This window comes from Heterocephalus glaber, unplaced genomic scaffold, assembly GCF_053883595.1.
Source record: "Heterocephalus glaber isolate CG9 unplaced genomic scaffold, H.glaber_assembly_v1.0 deba00001481, whole genome shotgun sequence".
In the NCBI taxonomy this organism is placed as follows: Eukaryota; Metazoa; Chordata; class Mammalia; order Rodentia; family Bathyergidae; genus Heterocephalus; species Heterocephalus glaber.
In genome coordinates this window covers 64936056-64955997 of record NW_028258317.1, presented here as the reverse complement: position 1 = coordinate 64955997, position 19942 = coordinate 64936056, and the positions used below count along the sequence as shown (strand labels likewise).

The window sequence follows — 19942 nt, the reverse complement described above, 5'->3', positions numbered from 1 at the left end:
GTTAGCTCGAGAGTGTGAAACCGCGTGTTAATGTAAGCGGCGCGAGAGGCGCGGGCGGCGGCGGCGGCGGAGCGGGCGGCTGCAGGATCGGCAGCGCCGGCGGCACCGGTGCCCCCCGCGTCCCCGAGGCTGCCCACGGTGCCAGCCCCACCCGCGTCGAGCCGGGCGGGACCTCGGCGATCCCTCGGCTGGGGGACTGATCCGGACTCGCCCGCGGAGTTTGCCGGCGGGAGCGGGGCCGCGCGCGGGGCGCACGCCCGCCGTCCCCGGGCGTCGGTGGATGTCGGCCCCTCGGGCGTGAGAGAACTTCGCGGCGGGCCGGAGAGCCCCGGGCGGAGAGGGAACCCAGCAGGCGAGGAGGAGGACCCGGAGGCCCGGGCTCGCACGGGTCCGGAGCGGCGGTGCTCGGGGGCGCGGCGTCCCGATGCGCCCCGGGGAGGAGCAGCCTTGGGCGCCCGGACTCGCCCGCGCGGAGTAGCCGGTGCCACCGGAGAGCTTAGTCACCCGGGCGTCCTGCGCACTTCGCATTCTTCGGTCCCTGGCCGGGGTGAGGCTTCGGACCGTGGGGCGCGGAGCCTGTGCTCCGACCCCAGCCCTACTTCGCGGCCTCGCCGGAGCCAGTGAGCGCCCAGCCGAAGACTCAGTGCAGACCCGCGGGAGTTGGCCCGGAACGCCACCGGGCTTGTTGCTGTGGAGCTCCCGGAGCCGTCGCGCCACCTGCGGGGAAAGCCGGAGAGGAGCGGCCCGGGAACCGAGCGGTGCGAGCCGCCCGGATCTGTCGGATTCCGAGGGGAGCGCACCCAGACCGCCGCGCCCCACCTTCCCGCCGGCAGCCGAGGCACACACGTTTGGGAGCGCGCCTGCGTCGCCGCGCACGTTCTCGGGCCACCCGGGCTGCGATGTGGCCCTGAGGGCCGAAGCCCGCCTCGGCCAGAGCAGGAGCAGCCCCGGCGCCGACCCGGCCGGTGCGCCCCGCCGCGCGCGCCCCCAGCGCTCCCCGCGTCTGCTTTCTTGGCTTAATTAACCTCGGCGGGATTAAAGTTGGAAATTGCGCGGAGAATTGAGCTGTCCGGGAACAGAGCTTCGGCCACCGCCAGAGCAATGTTCCCGCAGAGCCGGCACCCGGTGAGCTGCGGTCCCCCGGGGCGGTGGGGGGCCCGACCCGGGTCGGCGAGGCGCGTGGCCCGTGCGCGGCCCCCGGCCCTCAGCGGTCCCAGCCTGGGAGCCACTGCGCCCTCCTGCCTGGGGTTGGGTTGTTGCCGAAGCTCCACTTCCCCTTCCCTCCGGACGCCCTCTTGCTTGACTGACGTCTAGACTGGGCGGACGTGGGAGCTGGGGTTTCTCTCCGCAGCCACATCCTCCCGGGGCGCCCTACGTCCCCCGTTTCTCGTCTCCCTTATTTACTTGTCATTGTGGCACCCTTGGCGGTGCGCGCCCGGAAGTGGCCCCGGCGACTCTAGGAAGGGGGTCCGTTAGGAGCTGTTTTTCTTCTCCCTGGGGTCATTGTTCCCAAGGGGGAGGCGGTGGTGACCCCGAAGGGCTGGGCTGGGCTGGCCCGGGCCTCCACAGCCCCTGCCCTCAGGCAGGTGACCGGGACGGGACGCTCTTGGCACGATCTGCCCTGGGGTCTGGGGCGCTTCCGGAGCCTCTTAGAACCCAGGGGCCGGGGAAGGTCCACTTTTACCTCTCCAAAGTGAACTGCAAACTAGAGTTGAAGGCTTGTTTACCAACACTTCTAACTTTGTTTTTGTGTGTGTGTGTCCCACCCGTTTCTTGTCCCAACTCCGCCACTTGCTGATTTATCCATCTGCCCTCGTCCTCGTTCCTCGGTGACCCTCGTTGGTCCCCCCCCCAGACGCCGCACCAGGCTGCAGGCCAGCCCTTCAAGTTCACAATCCCGGAGTCCTTGGACCGGATTAAAGAGGAATTTCAGTTCCTGCAAGCGCAGTATCACAGGTGTGTGTCCGGCTGTGACGGGCCAGTGGTCGCCCATGTTTCCCGGTGCCCCTCGTCACCCAGCCCTGAGGCGGCGGCGGCTGCTGCTGTACTTAATGCTTGCGTCCAGGCGGGGGCGTGTGCAGTCGCAGTTAAGACCTGTCATTCGTGTTCCCCCCTTTCCTGGCTCTTCCCGGGCCGCCTCTTTTCATGTCTCCTCCTCCTCCCATTGTTTCCCTTTTGCCCGTTTACTGCTGTTCCTGGGAGTCCTTATTCGTGTATTTAGGAGTTGCATGAGAACCGTCAATATTTGCACTTCATTTATTTATTTTGCAACAGGCTGAGCTGAAACATTGGTTCAATCGATGCTTCGGCCCTGGAGTGTGTTTCAGAGGAGCAAAGCCATGTTGAAATGTCTGTTTGCCATACTAGAAAATTGGGTCGCCTGAGACAAAGTCCATTAGGGAAGGCTGGGTATTTTCAGCTGTGCCCACTGCACCCTCGGTGGGGAGAAGATAGATAGTGTGGGAACCCTCACTGCTCGAACCTCATTCTGGGTGGATTTGGAGCGGGTTACATTTGTGTTCATGTCAACCTTAGTTTCTTCCTTTAGTGATACCTCCCATCAACGCGATTATAAATGAAAGGTATTTGTAAAGTGCTGTGTCCATAGTGAATTACCCAGGGTGGTTAGTTTATTTCCCGTGCTCCTGTGAGGTTATGGCTGGCTAGAGCGAAGAAATAACTGTAATGACAATTTCTACTTTTGTTGCACTTGAGAAGAAACACAAATGAGACTAAGTGGCTTGAGTGTGAGTTTTTTCCTTACTTGTCAGGGGCTTTCTGATTATTGACGTTTTGTCTACTTGTAGATAGCATTTCCAGAGCTCGAGGTATCCTTGCACTTGCACACACCGTGTGTTTACCAAGCAGGGAGAACTTCAGCCCACTTCATTGCAGTAGCAGCTTGACATATTTTGGCAAGGATGTAAGAACCAAAGGTTTTGAAAGGGAGCAGCCGTTATAGAAGTAACTTTGCAGAGAAGATTTTCAAACCTACGGACTTTTTAAGCTGGCAGAGGTGGCACAGCCCATGCTGAAGACTGAAGATTGTGCAAGGGCCAGATTTTGGTACAGTCCACAGAAGCAGTCTTTGATGCAAGAAAGTAGGGAACACATAACCGTGAGGAAGAGTCTGTTTTGACAGATTTTTTCATTAATGGCATCTGGGCAGGTAGGCATCAAGAAGAAAAAGATAGTTGAATGGATACCCTGACTGTTCATCTTATTCCTTTTTCCTATTAAATGCAAGGACAAAGCTTTTGGGTGTTTATATAGATAGTTTATGGCTTTTCCAAATTGGTCTTTGTTTTTACTTGAAGTGCAAATATGTGAGGCAGATGTTAAAACAAGTGAAGTAATGTTTACATTAAGTTGCCTGTTTTGTTTTCATAGCCTTAAACTGGAATGTGAGAAACTGGCAAGTGAAAAGACAGAAATGCAGAGGCACTATGTGATGGTAGGTAGCAAAGACTGGATCTTTTTCCTTTTTGTATAATATTAGCAAATATGTGTTCTTAGCATTGCAACAGTGTGAGTTAGTAAAATGGTTGATTCTCTTTTCTCTCCACAGTATTATGAAATGTCATATGGATTAAACATTGAAATGCATAAACAGGTAAGCTTTGGTTAAATCTCACGTTGAAAGGAGAAATCAGTTCATACGATTTTATAATACTGGCTTTGTCCTCAGTTGCGGGATGGAGGGGTGGGCATTTGTATGCCTTTTTCCTGCCTTGGTTTCCCTTCCTGCTTAATGGTGATGATATTCTGCAGCAGTGGTTGCTTCTTGAAAATTACTTGGCATGTAAATGACTAGGTGAGAGGTGCTTTGGAAATGTAAACTAGCTTGTTTAAAGTAGACAGGAACTCTGAGACTCAGCGTTTACTTTCCCACCTCCATAGATTTATTCTCCCCTGGGGTATGTTGTAGAGTTGCTGAAGTTTACTGTAGTTTAGTTAGTGCTGTTTCAGAAGGAAATAGGGACCTGTGGGGAAAGAAGGATAATTAGGAGTTTCTTTAATCAGATTGAACAAGGTAAATGAGTAACTGGAGTATTTTTTTATGGTTTGGGGTTGCATAAAGTGACAGTCAGGATTAGTGGTTTATTAGCAAACATCTTTTTGAAAGTTTCTTACTTAGTTGATGCAGGTTTGGATATGAAAAAAGGATCCTTTTATTGCCACAGCATATGTTGAGAGTTGCTTCAGTCCTAGTGGTTTTAAAAGCATGAAAAGATTAGTGACTGGAAAGCTTTAGCTATGACTGTGAGTTTGCAAGTTCCCATAAAATTCACACTTACGGCTACTATAATGGTGTATAAAAAGAGTATTGAGCTGGAACAAGGCACTAAGGACCTCATAAGAGAAGAAAAGCTAAATGATTGCTCAGCCCAAAGGACCCTCGATTGAGTAGTCATTGTCTGCCAAAGAAAGCATTAATGGCAGGGTGTAAGTATTCTGGAGATATGCTGACATTCACTTTTTCATCAAGACGCTGGTACAATAAGTCTTTTAGAAATCGATTGCCTCTTAAAAATTATCATCAGATGAAGTTGCACAGCTGGACACATTTCAGAGTGCAACAATACAATTCTTACTTGATGTATATGTGCTATTTCATCTCAAACCCTTGTTTCATTAAATTAAAGAGCATGGCTGACCGGCTGGGGCACAGTGGAGAAATTGATTAGTTCAGCCTTCAGATCTTCCTTATATTCAGAGACTTTCATTAAGCAAGTGTGTTTCAGAGTTGAATTCTGCTTTTGTAACTCCTCACTCTTTGATTTTTAATTCCTCCTAGATTTCATAATGTTACCATGTACATTAGGTGTTTTCTCAGATTTGTTTGGAAAGATAGCTAAGATGGCCGTTCATTAGTAAAACAGGCCTTTTAAAAAGCTGCTGATTTCACTTTGATTTGCAAAGTTGGTAGCCTTGTTTATGCTGGGTTTGTGCCTTTGCTTTTGTGTGTTTCAGTGGCTAGTGCCTTATTGAGGCAATTGTAACGTTGATAGTAAATGGCCTAGCCCTAGAAAATCAATGGCAATGGTTTATGGCCTTCTAAATTAATTATGCAAATAAATTTGGCCTAGGAACTCTCACCTGCCACTCTTAAAATTATCCTGAAGGACATGTTTTTGGTGACAAATTCTGAAAGAGTAAGAGGAGACTGAGCTTTTTCTTAACCCCATAAACTTGGAGGATTTAATAACCTCATCACCTCTTACAAGGGAGTACTCTGTTGGTGTGATGTTGTGTACTGGTGCCATTACTGGAGGAACTGAAAGAGGTGTGTGATTCTTCTGGGTTCCTGTTGGTTACATGGTGTGGCGACCTTTTCTTTATCATATAGAAAGAAGGAAGAAGGGGCAGAAGCCCTTACGATGTGAAAATGGTTTTCTAATGAGTTTTATACTGCATTGGGCATTTGTGGGTATATACTCTCTGTCCATGAGCCCTTGTGCATTAATAATACACTGTGTAGGGCTAGGGATTTAACTCAGTGGTTCTGCTGCCTGCCTCGCAAGCGTAAGGACCTGAGTTCGATCCCCAGTACCCCCCCCAAAAAAACCCAATAATACACTGTGTATAATTGGCTCAGTAATTTGAAAAATGGGAAAAGCTGAGAGATAAACAAGTTCCTCATGGTAGATATTAAACCCCCTCAAATTTGGTTTATATTGTAAATGCTGACAGACCCTTAACTAGAGTAGTGTGCAAAGGAGTGCTATAATTCAGTTTAAAGTGGTCTTACATTTGAAAAACATCCTTCTGAATGTCACACATTAATGATAAGTTCTGAGGAGGCATTTGGTGTAGCTAGTAATCATAATTCTTATTAAAACTGGTGACGTCTGGCCCCCAGGGTGTAGCCAGGCTCAAATTGATGCTTTTTGCCGCCTGATCACCAGCATGGCCTAAGTGCTCATTATATTGTAGAGAGGGCCTTTGGAGCTCTCATTAGATTTGACAGGAATTCTCTCTGGGGGGAAACTGGGCATCACCGAGACTCCTGACAGGCTGAAATTATTCCTGCTTTATGGCTTATAACCAAATGCTAGCAAGACATCATCAGGGGACACAAAAAATTGTCATTCCTGCCAACATCTTTGTTACTGAAAAAAATGCAGTGATGGGGAAACTTTCCACGGAGAGGGAGAGAGCGCTAATGCTGTTAAGATCCGTTTCCAGTGCAGCAAGTTCTTTTCCCACCTTTCAGCAATCAGGCTTGTCTGGAGGAGGGAGTCCAGAGAGGCCCCTGTCAGGTCGCTCTGCTGACTTTTGTCTGGGAGCTGTGAAGTGGCAGCTTCCAGATCAAGAATGGAATAGTTGTGGTTTCCTAATTTGATGAGGTGCCTGCGCGGTCCTGTGCACGTTGTGTCAACGCTTCCCTTCCCGATAGGCCCTCCCCTTACTGTCTCTGCTCCCGTTTGTGGTTGATTACTGAAAAGACAGGGGAACTGGGATGGGATAGATGCCTCAGTCTATTGTTACTGTGTAGCCTTAAGACAATTTTCCCCCTTTGGGCTTTTTAATAGATCCCTGCCAGTCCATCTCTGTCCATGTAGATGATAAACTTTTAGTTCTTTTTAAGCAAGAGAGAGATGGAGATTTTTTTTTTTTTTTAAAGAATGAAGCACTTCTCACACTGACAAACTGCAAGCTGCTCTGAGTTTGGTTGTTTCAAGGACTGTGCCCCAGCATGTGTGGCAGGTCGATCTTAAATTTGTTTTCTGTGCTGTGGCTTGGTATTAGCCCATTAGATATGACTACCTGCCCTGGTTGTGTATCTTTGTTGTGTGCTGATAAATCCAGGCTGTAAGTTGTCATTGGTGGCTTCAGTTTTACAGTTTTCAGTAGTGATTGATTCCCCATAACCTCTGTAGGCACCTGGCAAACCAGCATGGGTAGGTGATTGCCTGGCCCGCAGCTGTGGCATGTGCTCAGCATTGGGCGTGCTCAGAGCCCAGCACCTGTGGGAGCTGTGGATGGGGTTGGTGGCCCCAGGTCACCAGTGCTGCTTCCCGCCACACCAGAATCTCCCTCTGGGCCTATGTGTCATGCCCATGCAGCTGCTCAGAGGTTCCCTGCCCCAAATCGACTTCACAATTTATGGACCCATGAGGGCTAGGCGCATGTTCACAAAGTTAGGAAAATCAGTGGTGCTGATTTCTGTGACAGGAGGTCTGGGTGGGGGGATCACAAGCCAGGGGTACGTAGGAAGTTGAATCCCACTGAGTAATACTGTTCTTGGGTTAAAATATGTTTGAGAACAAAAGAAACGTGTCAGGAACCCTGGTAGAGACTCAGCGATGGAGGCAATGTGATTGCTCTCTGCCTGTGTTCTGTAAGGGTGAGTGGGTAGGATGAGTGGCTGGCAAGCTGCAAAGCTGTGATGAATTTAAACATAAATTAAAGGGCTACCTCTGCAAGGAAGGGAAAGATGATCCATGCTGCAGTCCTAGTTTTGCTTGGGTGAGAAGAAACAGTTGAACATTTCCAAGCTCCATGATGTTTTGGCAAGCACAATGTCTCAGATGCAAAGTTTGGAGTGAGGGCTGGGAAAGTTCATTGGTAGAGAGTTTGCCCTACGCTGGGTTAGGTCTTTTCCATTGCTTTCATGATTTTGATGTGTACTTTAAAGTTTCCCTTAGAAAAATAAATTGGCCAGGCATGGTGACACACGCCTATCTACCATGGGGTAGGCTGAGGTAGGAGGATTTCAAATTTGAGTCCAGCCCTGGCTACAAATTGAGTTTAAAGCTGGCACAGGCTACATGCAGGGGGCGTGGTTTAGTGGGATTTTTTTTTTTTAAAGGTGAAATTGTTAGGGAGTCTCCTGAGGGTTAATTCCCTAGATGTGACATTTGCAGTATGTTTTACCTCTCTTCCTTTTTGTAAGTGTGTGCATTTTTCACTTTGAGTTGTTTTTTTTTTTTTTTTGGTACCGGGGATCGAACTCCGGTCCTTGCACTTGGGAGGCAGGTGGCAGAACCACTGAACTAAATCCCTGCCCCTCCCTTTGAGGTTTTTAAAAAATTTTTTCCCTTTGGTTGGTGGAAATCAGACCCCCAGGGCCACACACACCAAGCACAAGGTCTATTGAGCTATACTCCACCCCCACCTAAGTTTTTAAATTTTTTGTTCTGTTTTTGTTTTTTCCCTAGGTCACAGTCTCAGACCTGGAAATGACTAGCTGGAGTATAGGCACTTAGAGTCAAGCTCTGCCAGATGTTGGTCGCCTTGTAATACAAAGAGGGTAGCTGTCATCAAGATTGGAGTGGCCCCACCTTCATTTTCATTAGCCAGGCCTCTCCTTTACAAGCACAGTTGAAAGAGATAAAGCTTCCAGTGTATTTAAAGCCTAGATGCTGCCTGAGGTGCAAGATTAGCTTGTGTTTTTATATCAACAGGCAGGGCTGATTTCTCACTACTTAACAGTTGCCTCTGTAGTGGGGTCATGGACATGAAATTTAAGCAAGACATCAGAAAATTGAGTAATCATAATCATATTCATATTTTAAAAATCCGATTTGATGCCCTCAAATCTACACTAAGGACATGACCCACCTGCCTTGGTGACATTGTAGGCCAGAGTTGGGTCAGGCACAACTGAGAGCCTCCCTTACCACCCCGGAATGTCCTGCTGGGAGGGGCTGTGATCTGCAGGATTTGCCTTGGTTCCTTTGAGGTCACATAACTAGGGACTGGGCATATCATGAGCAAGTTCCCAGGGCCTCTGTTTCCCTCAAGCCAGCATGTTGTATGTGTGATTTGAGGTGAGTCCTTTGCCAGAGGGCATAAGATGTTCTTCCAAAGAGTGTTTATTCAGAAACAGAAAAGAAAATGTTTTGTAAATACTTAAATAAATCATTTTAAGTGGTAGTTAAACTAAAGATACATTCAGTTACTGCCTCATGGAACCATTTTACATTTCTGTACAGCCACATTTTTTTGCTTTTTTATTATTAAATCTGTGGTCTTCAGAGTGGATTAAATAGGAGGAAGCTGAAAAACTTGGCTTTTACTGAACTGACTGTTCTCCATCCCTCCACCCCCTTGCTTACTCTTGCCTCAGCTTTTTTTCTTTTTATCACAGTTTTAGCAGCTAAAGATACTAACATTTAATGTAGGATATTTGGTATAGTGCTTTTAAAATAAATTTTAGAGCAGGTTGTGATGCATGTGAACATGCTTGTAATTCCAGCCCTTGGGCAGCCTGAGGAGGAGGATTTCAAGTTCAGGGCCAGTCTGGGCTACCTAGCAAGTCCCTGTCTTAAAAAACAAAACAAATTGGGCCAGAGAAGTAGCTCAGTGGTTCTAGTGCCCGCCTCGGAAGCAGAAGGACCCGAGTTCGATCCCCAGTACCAAAACAAAACAAATTATAGACAACCGTTTTGGTCATTTGGCTTCTTTGTCAAGATTGGGCATTTATACCTGCAAATTGGCCCTCATTAGCAGTACTGGAGAGTTCTGTAGTTCTGTGTAGTAGTAAGCATCCCATAGTAACATGGTTCTGTGAAATATATATTTGCAGTGTTGGGACTGGAACCCAGGCAAGGGCTGGGTATACCTGGCAGGGGCTATCCACTGAGCTACATCTCCAGCCTTTTTTTTTTGGTTAAGAGTCTTGTTATGTAATTCAGGCTGGCCACAAACTTGCTGAATATCGAAGGTGGCTTAAAACTCATGATCCTCCTGCCTCAGTTTCCTGAGTACTGGGATTACAGGTATACATCATTACATCAGCTACCAACTTGATGTTTTGCGTGAATGTGTGTGTGTGTGTGTGTGTGTACGCGCGCGCGCACGTGTGCATGCTTGTATATTGGTAGGTGTGGGTGGAGGTGGAGACTGTCTTTTGAGCTATGGTTTGATGTGAAAAATGAAATAAATTTGCACTGAAATTTTAACATGGATTAGGGTTTTCATGGGCTGCTGTTCACTTGATGTAACAAAAAATGATTGGTAGGGCCAGGGATTGAGCTCAGTGGCCTGGCAAGTTCGATCCCTGGTATGGGGAGAGGGCAGGGATTAAAAAATGATAGGTGAAATTGTTTGCAAAAGTATATTTTCAAAGTTGCTCACCTTTGGACATAACCCCATGTTTTTTGAAATGTTGGTACATGGCTTTATCAAATAACCTGCACTTTAGCACTATTATATATTTAAAAATTTTTTTTGGTGCTGGGGATCTAAATATATTTAATTATTTAACATTTAAATTTTTAATATTTGCTGTTCCATTCTGTTTTCCTGCTTTTGAATCATTTAGAATCATAACTTTGGACACAATTGTGTACTGCCCCCTTCAAGCTCTCATACTAAGTATAAAGTATAATTTCCTTAGGTTTTTGCAGATTATATACTGCTTTGTTGTGTTTTTTTTGTTGTTAAACCCAGTGCTGGGGATCCGTCTGAGAGTCTCAGGCATGCTAGGCACCCATTCTACATTGAGATACATTCCCTAGCCCTACTTTGTCATTTTTCAACCACAAAACATGTTAGCAGAAAAGGGGTGACATATAGGTCATTTTTGGCATCAGTAACTCTGTGGGAAGGGAGAGTTGTATGTAAACTGCTGAACATCCCAGAAATCTGTTCCCAGGTATTTGTTGTCCAGTAGATGAGGTGGAATTAGTCTTTGAGGATGTAGGTGCATGTGAATTTGCACATGCAAATCATATAATTTGCTAAAATTATTGAAGTACTGGTACAGTCAGACTTGAGTTTGGTATTAGCACCATTATTCAAGCATCTAGGTTCTCAGCCTGTGGTATTTTTTGCAACTGTCATAAAGATGTTTGCGAATGAATCACTGGAATTAAAGTTTACTTGTAATTATATATGTGTATTGCCATATTCATGTATTGTATACATTTATAATGATTTTTTTCTTTTTTTTGGTGGTGGTAATGGTACTGGAGATTGAACCCAGGGCCTTCGTACTGAGCTACATCCTCTGCCCTTTTTATTTTTTTATTTTGAGACAGGGAGTCTCTAACTTGCCAGGCGAGCGTTGAACTTGGGGTCCTCCTACTTCCACCTCCCAATTCCTGGGATTATAGTTTGTGCCACTGCACCTAGCTGAATGAGGTGTTAAAATAAAGTGTTCTTATCTTAGTCACCCTTGGCTGGCTGACTGTGACCCCTGGGGGCACCCACTCTGCCTGCCTTTCAGACCCATTGGCACGCTTGGCAATGCTGACCCTGAAAAGGGAGCTCCGTTAGGTGGGGATGCACACACACCATCCTCAGGGCTGCTGGCACCTTGACCTCTTGTCTGCCATGGCCTTCAGGGTCTGCCCCTGTGCCTGTCCCCTCCGTTCTTCCTTGGCATCCCCCACTTTCTCTTCCCTGTAGTCCCTTGATCCAGCTGGGTTTCTTGCTGAATTTCCTTTATAAAAATGTCCAGGTCTTTGTTGTTGTCAGTCTTCATTTGGCCTTCCTCAGCCTCCCTCGAGGCCAAATTCAGATATACCAGCTTTGTGCTTTGAGCCTTCCAGTTGCGTGTACCAGCAGGCCGCCCTAGCACCATTTGCTGTGGTGTCACAAGGTCTGTTTTCATTACTCTAGCTAGGTTGCATGCTGCTGAAGCTCAATTATGGGTGCTTAGTATGTTCACTGTGCTCCTCATGCACAGTAATAGTTACATTTATTTTGGGTACTGAACATTTGAAAGTCAAGGGAAAGCTACTTTGCCAAGAAACAGTTGTACACATTTTTACACAAAGCTATACAAGATAGCTCTGCCCAACAGTTTTGTTTGTGTACATTTCAAGATCCTTCAGCAAAGATGGAACCCAGATTAAAAACTTGTGTCAAGAATACCAAGATGGGTCCTTGTGCTAAAATTAAAAGTGAAATCTGTTCACTTTAGTTCTGATAATCTCATCTAATCCCTTCTTTGTTCTTTTTATTTTGGAAAAGTGATTTGCAGGCAGAACATACACAGGCTTCTTAATGAGTAGTTTAATTATAGTAATACGTTTGGATTTGCGCTTAAAGAAGAGAGGAAACATGTAGCATGGTGCTGAGGCCTGGGTTTCAGGTGCATTGAGCCTGTGCATGGTTTACTGTTTTGGAACCACTGCTTATTGCTTAAGGACAACTACAGCTGCTAAATAGGGTTGTGGATAAATTGTATTGCAAGCTTCTCTTGAGGCATTAGACATGACTTAATCACTAGCTTTCTTAATGATTATAACCATTGATTATTTAGTTAGAGCCTTTAATATCCTGTCCCCACCCACCTTTCTAATTGTGTGTGTGTGTGTGTGTGTGTGTGTGTGTGTGTGTGTGTTACTTGGGATTGAAAAGGGCTGCATCCCCAGCCCTTTTTATTATTTTTAGACCAAGGTCTTGCCAAGTTGCCCAGGATGGGCTCAAACTTGTGATCCATCTGCCTCAGCCTCCCAGAATGCTGGGATTATAGCATATCCACTCTCCCAAACATTTTATTATGAAAAATTTCAGATTTCAGGAAAATGGGAGTGAAAGGTATAGTGAACACCCACCTTACAGCCACTTGTATTATCCTTGCATATTATGTATATCTTTTTTTTTTGGTACCGGGGATTGAACTCTGGTCCTTGTGCTTTCGAGGCAGGCAGTGGAACCACTGAGCTAAATCCCCGGACCCATAATATACACCTTATCTGGGACTCTTCCACCCCCAGTCTGGAGAACTTGGAAGGTCTCAGTAGAGGATTAGACTTTTAACTACTGAGCTCAGTTTAGACCTTATGTGAAGGAGAGATTTTCCTGTGTATTTTAAGAATTCCAGGGCCAGGGCTGTAGCTCAACAGCACGGCGCCTGCCTGGCAATTGCAAAGTCCTGAGTTTGATCCGTGGTACCAAAAAAAAAAGAATTCCAGCTTGACCGTTTTCATAAATCTTCTTTGCTAGACCTGTGCCTTGTGTTTTGGGCATGATTGTATTTGGCCACCCAACATTACTGTCATCTGAAACAGATTTGTGCTTAAACGGAAAAGTCACCCCCCTCCCGAGACTACTTGTCTTGTCTGCCTTCCTTGTGACTCTTTAATCAGCTTGAACTGTAATGCACCTGTGAGTGCTGACCAGCCAGCACGTTTGCCAGGGGAAATGGTGTTGACAGGTAGGAACCTGGGAAATCAGTTTTTGGAAAGCAGTCAGATTCTGAACTTCTGTCCTGGTGGAGAATTTCAGTTGTGGGTGATCCAGGGGTGTGAAGTGGAGAAGGCAAAAGCCCCTGGGGACCCCGTTGTGCAGAGCCAGTCTCCTCAGTGCCGTGTGTGTCCTCCAGGGAGCCCCATCTCTGGAGCACGGCCTTTGTTTCTGCTCTGTGCCTTCTTGATGCCCTGAGCAGACAGCCGGTCCAAGTTGCGCACAGTTCAGGAGCGGCAGTGTATCGACACACTCAGACACAGTGGAAAACCGCGTCAGGAGGTGAGCCTGTGGGGTGTGCAGTAAAGACATGACAGAACACAAGTGACTTGCCGATAGTGCTTGTTTAGCAGTTTGCAAGGGCAATGGCAGTATGGATTTTTGAATTAGAAGGGAAGGGCTGTTCTTTCTCTGTGCAGGAACATCAAGTTGATGTCTGGGGAGAAAATTGATTTAGAGAGCAAAATGCAGCCACCTTTATTTGTGCCATTTGAAACGTTTCTTTGGATGAGTGAGTGAAAATAAAAAGGTTGCTTTGGGTTTAGGAAGAGGGGTCTTAGCTTTGATCTGCATCTTTCTGGGATGGGGACAACACAGGATGGGAAGGGGCACCTGTTGTCCTCATGCTGGCTGTAGCCGTAGGTGCTCCCGCAGCCTCACACAATTGTCTTTCCCAGCCTTGCTCAGTTATTGTGGAGGAAGCTCTTTTTGGACATTTGAAAGTGAGTAGTCATAGGCCCAGTCCCATCCATGGAGCAACTGGGAATTGTTCTGCAGTAGTTTTCTGTCAGGCTTCCCAGTTTCCCTTTCTGTGGGTGTTATTCTAACTTAGAAAACAGATGAGTAGGGCTAGCAGGTGACCATGGCACCCACCACATAAAATAGTTACTCAGATGAAGTTAGTTACCAGAGGTTAAAAGAACAGATATACAGGTTCCTGGCATGGGGCACAGAGCTGTTACTGAAATCTATTATCGGAATCCATTTAAAGCAGTCTCTTTAAAACTCCACTCCTGCTTTATTTAAACTTGTAGGCTTTGCTCCATTTATTTATATTTCCTGTCTTGTTTTTCCAAGCCTAGCTTCTTTTCTGCATTGGAATTAGTTCATTTTTCTCCCCTCAGTTTTAAAGACAAACATTTATTTTTAGGCTCAAAAGGAAAGTTAAAACTTTTCTTTTTCCTTTGAAAAATATAGTCCCTGTTGGGAATCTCTATTGACTGAAGAGTCCAGAGGAACTGAAATACTCAACTCCAGCCAAACAGCAGAATGTATCCTTGGAAGATGATGACTTTAGGTAATTAATGTAAATACCAGGGATAGGAAAGTAGAGTTGGAATTTTTTTTCTTGAAGGGAATGGATGAGCAACAAAGAGGATTTGGTTTATTTTATTGAAGTGGGTTTGGGAAAATAAGGATAGGAGGTGTGTTTCAGATTTTTTTTAGTGTCACCTGGAAAACTAACTCAATTTGAAGAATTTGCCTACCTGAAAGTAAGTGGCATTGTATGTGGAACTGGAAAGTCAGGTCGTTGAAGGAGAAATTTCAAGCCTCGGTGAAGTGTATGTGGTGAGTGTGTAGTTGTGTTTTTGTTATGAAATCTGTGAAGGGCTGTGCAAAGGTTTGGGTAGAATAGTTGTGTTGATAATTTTCCATCTACTCCATGGGCTTGAGATTTGTTGATTGTCACATTCACAGCTGTTGCTTATGTGCTAATATTTGGCGAAGCAAAACCAACAACCAAACAAACCTCTCACCAGGGAGAAAAGCAGAGCCATTGAGAGAGGATATACTGAAGGTTAGCTTTTGACTCCTACTGCCAAGTGCGGTGGTGTAGAAACTACTTATTGTGTGTCTTTGTAGTGAGTGAGTGGGATGAAGAAGGATGCAGCTCAGTCAAGTTGCAATCCAATTCAAATTCAATACCTGTTCTTCTTGGGAGCTTAAAAGCTCAGCCACCTGCTGATGTGCTGTGTTGAGAAGCTGCCTGTTAAAGTTTCTCTTGAGCCTCAGAAGCAGCCCAGACATCTCCAGTGTCTGCAGGCGAAGCACTGTTGTTGACAAGCCCTGGGCCTGCCAGTTGGCCCGTGTGTGGAGCCTTTTCCATGTGTAGGCAGGCTGGCTCTTTTCACAGTGCATGGGCCCTGAGCTCTTGTGAGCCGGTGTCTTTTCATAGCTCCCAAGAAGCATGGAGTTGGACCACTGAAATGAATCTAGCTTCTGCGCTTTTTAGCTGACCAAAGGCCAAAGTCATACTGCTAATTTAAGAGTGGAACTGCTGACCTTTGAAGCTTATAAGAAATGTGTGTTTCATAATTGACTATTCGGGATGCTTGATATCATTGAGTTAGTTAAATGAAGCACAAGGAGGTGTTGAATTTTGAATCTGTAGGTTTTCCTAAGGGTACGGAGTTTTAAATTGGTGGTTAAATTGATACTTACTCTCATTTCTTGACTAACTTATCAAGTATGACTTGCTTACCAAAAGAGCTCCAAACACATCAATGCCCAGTACATTTCAGTAATCTTCTACAGCCAGTATTTTGGTCATTATTTTGTCACAAGGGCAAATATTTTTAAAATAAATTTTAAAAAAATTATGTTTTCAGATATTTTCTGGGATTACTCTTATTTGCTTTAGAATGCTGAAATTATGATAAGTTTTTATGGAACGAGTGACAATTGTTGCTTCTCAAAGCAACATAAAAGAGAAGGGCCTTTCGAATAGACTTGGCACTGTGAGAATATTGGTATTGACACTATCTATAACATGGAGTATAGTTGGAAGACCAGATTCTACTGTTTGTCGCATGCTGGTTAATATGGCTGTAAAGGGGAGATGAATGTGGCTACTTTTCCAAGTCTATTACTCAGGAGGACTGTAAATTTGATTGGCTGTTACAATTCTAGCAGAATCATTCGATTTGAGAGCAATAGAAAGATAAGATATCCAATTACTCAAATGATTTGCAGGGTTAGCCAACGTTGTCATGGAGACACGAGTTGGAACAAATTAAATTTTAAGCAATAAAATAATCTTAAAGCCCGTCTGGGAACAAGAAAATTTGGCAGTGGCACTTACCTGAATTGAATCTTAGCTTGACACGATGTTGTTTGACATTGATATACTGTGAGGTCTAAACTTATATATGGCACAACATTATCTTTAAAAAGTAGCTCAGCCAGACCCGTGAAGGGGAATATTGGTATAAAGTCAAGGGATATTAACATTTATTTCATGGCTTAAATGATAATTGGGCCCTGTGTTCCTAAGAATGTTTTGTGTTTAAGGATTGAAATACCATAATAATGATGAAGCTTCTTTAATTGGACATTTGGAAGGAAAAAAAAAGATTTATTTAATAGCAACATGCAGTTTTCAGAACTGCCATCCTCTTGCGTGTGTGTTAGCAGATGTATTAGCAATCCTGTGGATGTCTTTGGGTAGGGGATGGAGGTGTAAGCATGCATATATTTGCATGTACAAGTAAGGAGATTTTTGGCACAAGCCCCTGCACTGCAGGCAATTTTTCTGTATTAGTTAAAATTTCTACTTCACAGTGCTGCTTGCAGACTGGAAAATTGCATTCCGAACTTTAGCTGATGACCTAAAACCTGAATACGCATGGGTCTGAGGCTTAGAAGGTTATTTCCGCCTTTTAATATATTGTTTAACTGGTTCCTGGCTTGGACCTCGGATTTGAAAACGGCCGAGTGGCCCAGGAGGAGGGAGGGCTTTTTATCCACATGTCTATTAGACAGATGGAGATGGAAATTGGTCTGAGGTCAAGGCATTTGCAACGTTCTCACAGCCTTCGATTTTCCTCTCATCTTCACCACAGATCATCTCAAATGATTCAGTAATGACAAAAGTGCAACATTGACCTCTGTTCCCTGGTGGATTACTGTGTTTCACAGTCCAAATGGCAGGAAGTCTGTTCTGATCTTCCAGAAGGAGCGTGCCGTTATTGAACCAGCCCAGCCCTGTGGGAACCACACAAGTGCCGACCAGTGTAACAGAATACATGGGTTAAATTTGGTTTCTGGTGCTCTGGGACATGAGAAATGACATGTCCTGGAACCCACATAATTAATGGAAGAATATCCTGGATGTTTTCTAAAAACACACAGGAGCACATGAATTGATTTGTTCACTTATAAAATAATCTGTGTGGTAACTTAGGGTAGCCCCTGGCTTATAAATTGTTCTGTTCACACTTCCATTACCTTCCTTGCTTCCCCCTTTTTAATTTCATGCTTTTCCAGTATATCTGAAGATAATATTCTGACACAGTGTAATTTTGAAATTATAAATTAACATGACTAGACGTAAGGGGACTTGTGCCTTTTTTTTGGGTATGCTTTAATTATGTGTATTTTTGATCAGTCCATGTAACTAGGAATAGAATTTTTTCTCCTAAAGCGCACTTTTTTCCTCCTAAAAGTAGGTTGTTATCTTGGAAGAAAGGTGATGGCCTGGGGCAGGGGGGAGATTGCACCTTGGAATTTTCTGCAAATTATAATGCAATGATGGAGACTTTTTTTTTTTCTTTGCAGAATAATTTGTTTAAAATGTTATCCTTGTTTGCCCCCACATGTGTAGCAGAGTCAATACCAAGTGAGTCTGTGCACTGCAAAGTCTGTCATCAAGGATATCCTTTCCTACCATCTTCTAAATGCTTAACATAACCTTTCCCAAGGGTTTTGCTTTGAAAATTTTAGCTAGCATCCAGATTTCATTTTAATCATGGTCTAAAGTGCTTTTGAGAAAATAAAATTCTTCTTGACGTTGCATTAACTGTTCATAAAGTTCTTTCTCTGCCTCCGTGGCTCCCCACCTCCACCCCCAGTTCGCTGGATACTGTAGCACTGCTAGGTTACTATGGCAGACACTGGTACCATTTTTGAGATACAGCCCCCCTCCCTCACAAATACTTCTGCTGGCTATTCTGACAGTCAGTTCTGGAGCTTTGCTGGTGTCTTGTCATAGGATGTTGGTGGAAAAGAGAATCCCACCTTCCAATGGGGAAGGCTAGGAACCTTGTCTTCCTTTCCAGAGGATCGCTGTTGGCTGACAACTCAGCCTGTGGCCACTGAGAATATTCTGCTCAGGACTTGGGACTTCTCAGCTGAAATCTTAGCACTAAGTTTGGCACTCTGGGGATGACTGCCTTGGGACCTGACACATCCCACACTTGCAGCTGTCCTGCCACTGTGCCACACAGTGTTGTTGGGCTGGCTCTCCCTGGGGAGTGGCTGTCTTCTCTGAGAAGTTTCTCAGGAAAAGTAGTGGCAGCTCCCCTTGCTGTGCATGAGTCCTCCAGCCATAGCTTGCTTATAAAATTAGGGAGCGGCTGTCCCATGGTCACCTTGTGCAGGCAGGTCCTCTCTACTGTCTAGATTGGCTAAAGATTTCAGTGTGTTATGGAAACATGCACGCCAAACTGCTTCTCCAGGGGCTCTCCAAAGAAGATGTGCGGCAGTGGCATAGATGAGTACTTTGTGGTTGGGTGCACTGGGTGTCTGCTTTGTCCCGATGGAAGGCGTGGAAATAGCAATCCTGTTTTGGAGGGCAGTACCAATCAAGGCCTAAATAGTAGCTATAGTTTAAAAGGAAAGCTTTAGCTCTTATTGAAAGATAAACATGGTCACAATTTTGTGGAAAAGCCATAAACCCAGTTTTCAGCCTTAACTTGATTTTTACATTTTTGCTGTTCAGTCTTTGCCTATTTTCATTTCACAGTTGAAGTTTTAACCTTCATCCAGTGACGATATAGTTGGCTTTTCCTCCCAGGAATCCTGCTGTTATAGCATGATATTACCTCCTTTCTCTTGTGCTTCCTAATGGCTAGGACCTGTGAGGAGAGGTAAAGGTGAGGGCTTGCTTTGGGGTGTGTTAGGGGGAGGCTGCTCTTTGAAGCTGAGAACAGTTGGGATGACTTCATAGAGCTATTCCCTGATTTGCCTACACAGTGTGTCTTGAAAGCCTGCTGGTGCCAGAGAGTGCATTTTCCTTCAGGGCCACCAAAAGCTGCCCCTTTTCTATCCTAAGACAAGTCAATACCGTTTCCTGTGAACAGGCCCCTTCTGAACTCTCAATAATGGAAATGGGCTAGTTGGGAACTGAAACAGCTGTGATGCTTTTGTCAAAGATGCATCCTTACCAAAATGACAAATTAAAGCCCAAATGCTCTGCTTGGCAACAGTTAGGTCAAAACATTTAAGTCATTAATTAGAAGGAACTGAAGGGGGGAAATTCACACAAATACACAGCATTGCAGACTCAACTCATCCTGGAATATGCAACTGAATTCTTTGGCGGAAAAAAAATGAGGGCAGCCCTCAAGTGGGGCCTGGCAAGCTTGTCATTTGCAAATAAATCAAAAGACCATCATTGCAGGAAGGGGAACCCATGAATAGAGTTGCTTTGTCATTCTTTGATGGGCCCCACACTCAAGCCTGCTATTAAAAATGAATGCATTCAAGAGGCTGTGCATTAAGAACATAAACAATTAAGGGCACTTGAGTTGCTCTGCTGAGAGCTGCTGCAAAGATAGGAGAGCTTTCTCTGGAGATGAAGGCCCCTGCAGTCTGCCTCAGGAGTCAGAGAATGGGAGCAATTAGTGTTGCTATCTCTGCAGTGCTGAGCATGCCCCTACCCCTTCTTTTACCCCTCCTCATTTTCAGAGAAGCAAGAGTGTGAAAGTTGAGCAGTGAAGGATAGATAGAAGACTGGGCCCAACTGGAAAAAGACTCAGATTTAGAATGCTGTTGGAGCTCCCAAATGAGCGAGAGA

The 19942-nt window shown here is 45.3% G+C and overlaps 1 protein-coding gene across 14 annotated transcripts in view; it reads left to right on the top strand.

The window, feature by feature from the left end:
• The first annotated feature begins 946 nt into the window (after positions 1-946).
• Tle1 (TLE family member 1, transcriptional corepressor) overlaps positions 947-19942 on the top strand; it is an 89402-nt gene continuing 70406 nt past the window's right edge. For 11 of the 14 annotated variants that reach the window (XM_087184157.1, XM_087184148.1, XM_087184155.1 and 8 more), the window contains exons 1-4: positions 947-1125; positions 1856-1956; positions 3391-3454; positions 3569-3613. In XM_087184157.1, coding sequence (XP_087040283.1) covers positions 1102-1125; positions 1856-1956; positions 3391-3454; positions 3569-3613 — 234 coding nt within the window. In that variant the 5' untranslated portion in view covers positions 947-1101. Of the gene's footprint in view, positions 1126-1855; positions 1957-1980; positions 3170-3390; positions 3455-3568; positions 3614-8227; positions 13429-19942 lie in introns of those variants that run through there. The other 3 variants (XM_087184149.1, XM_087184150.1, XM_087184151.1) reach the window with 3 other exon arrangements.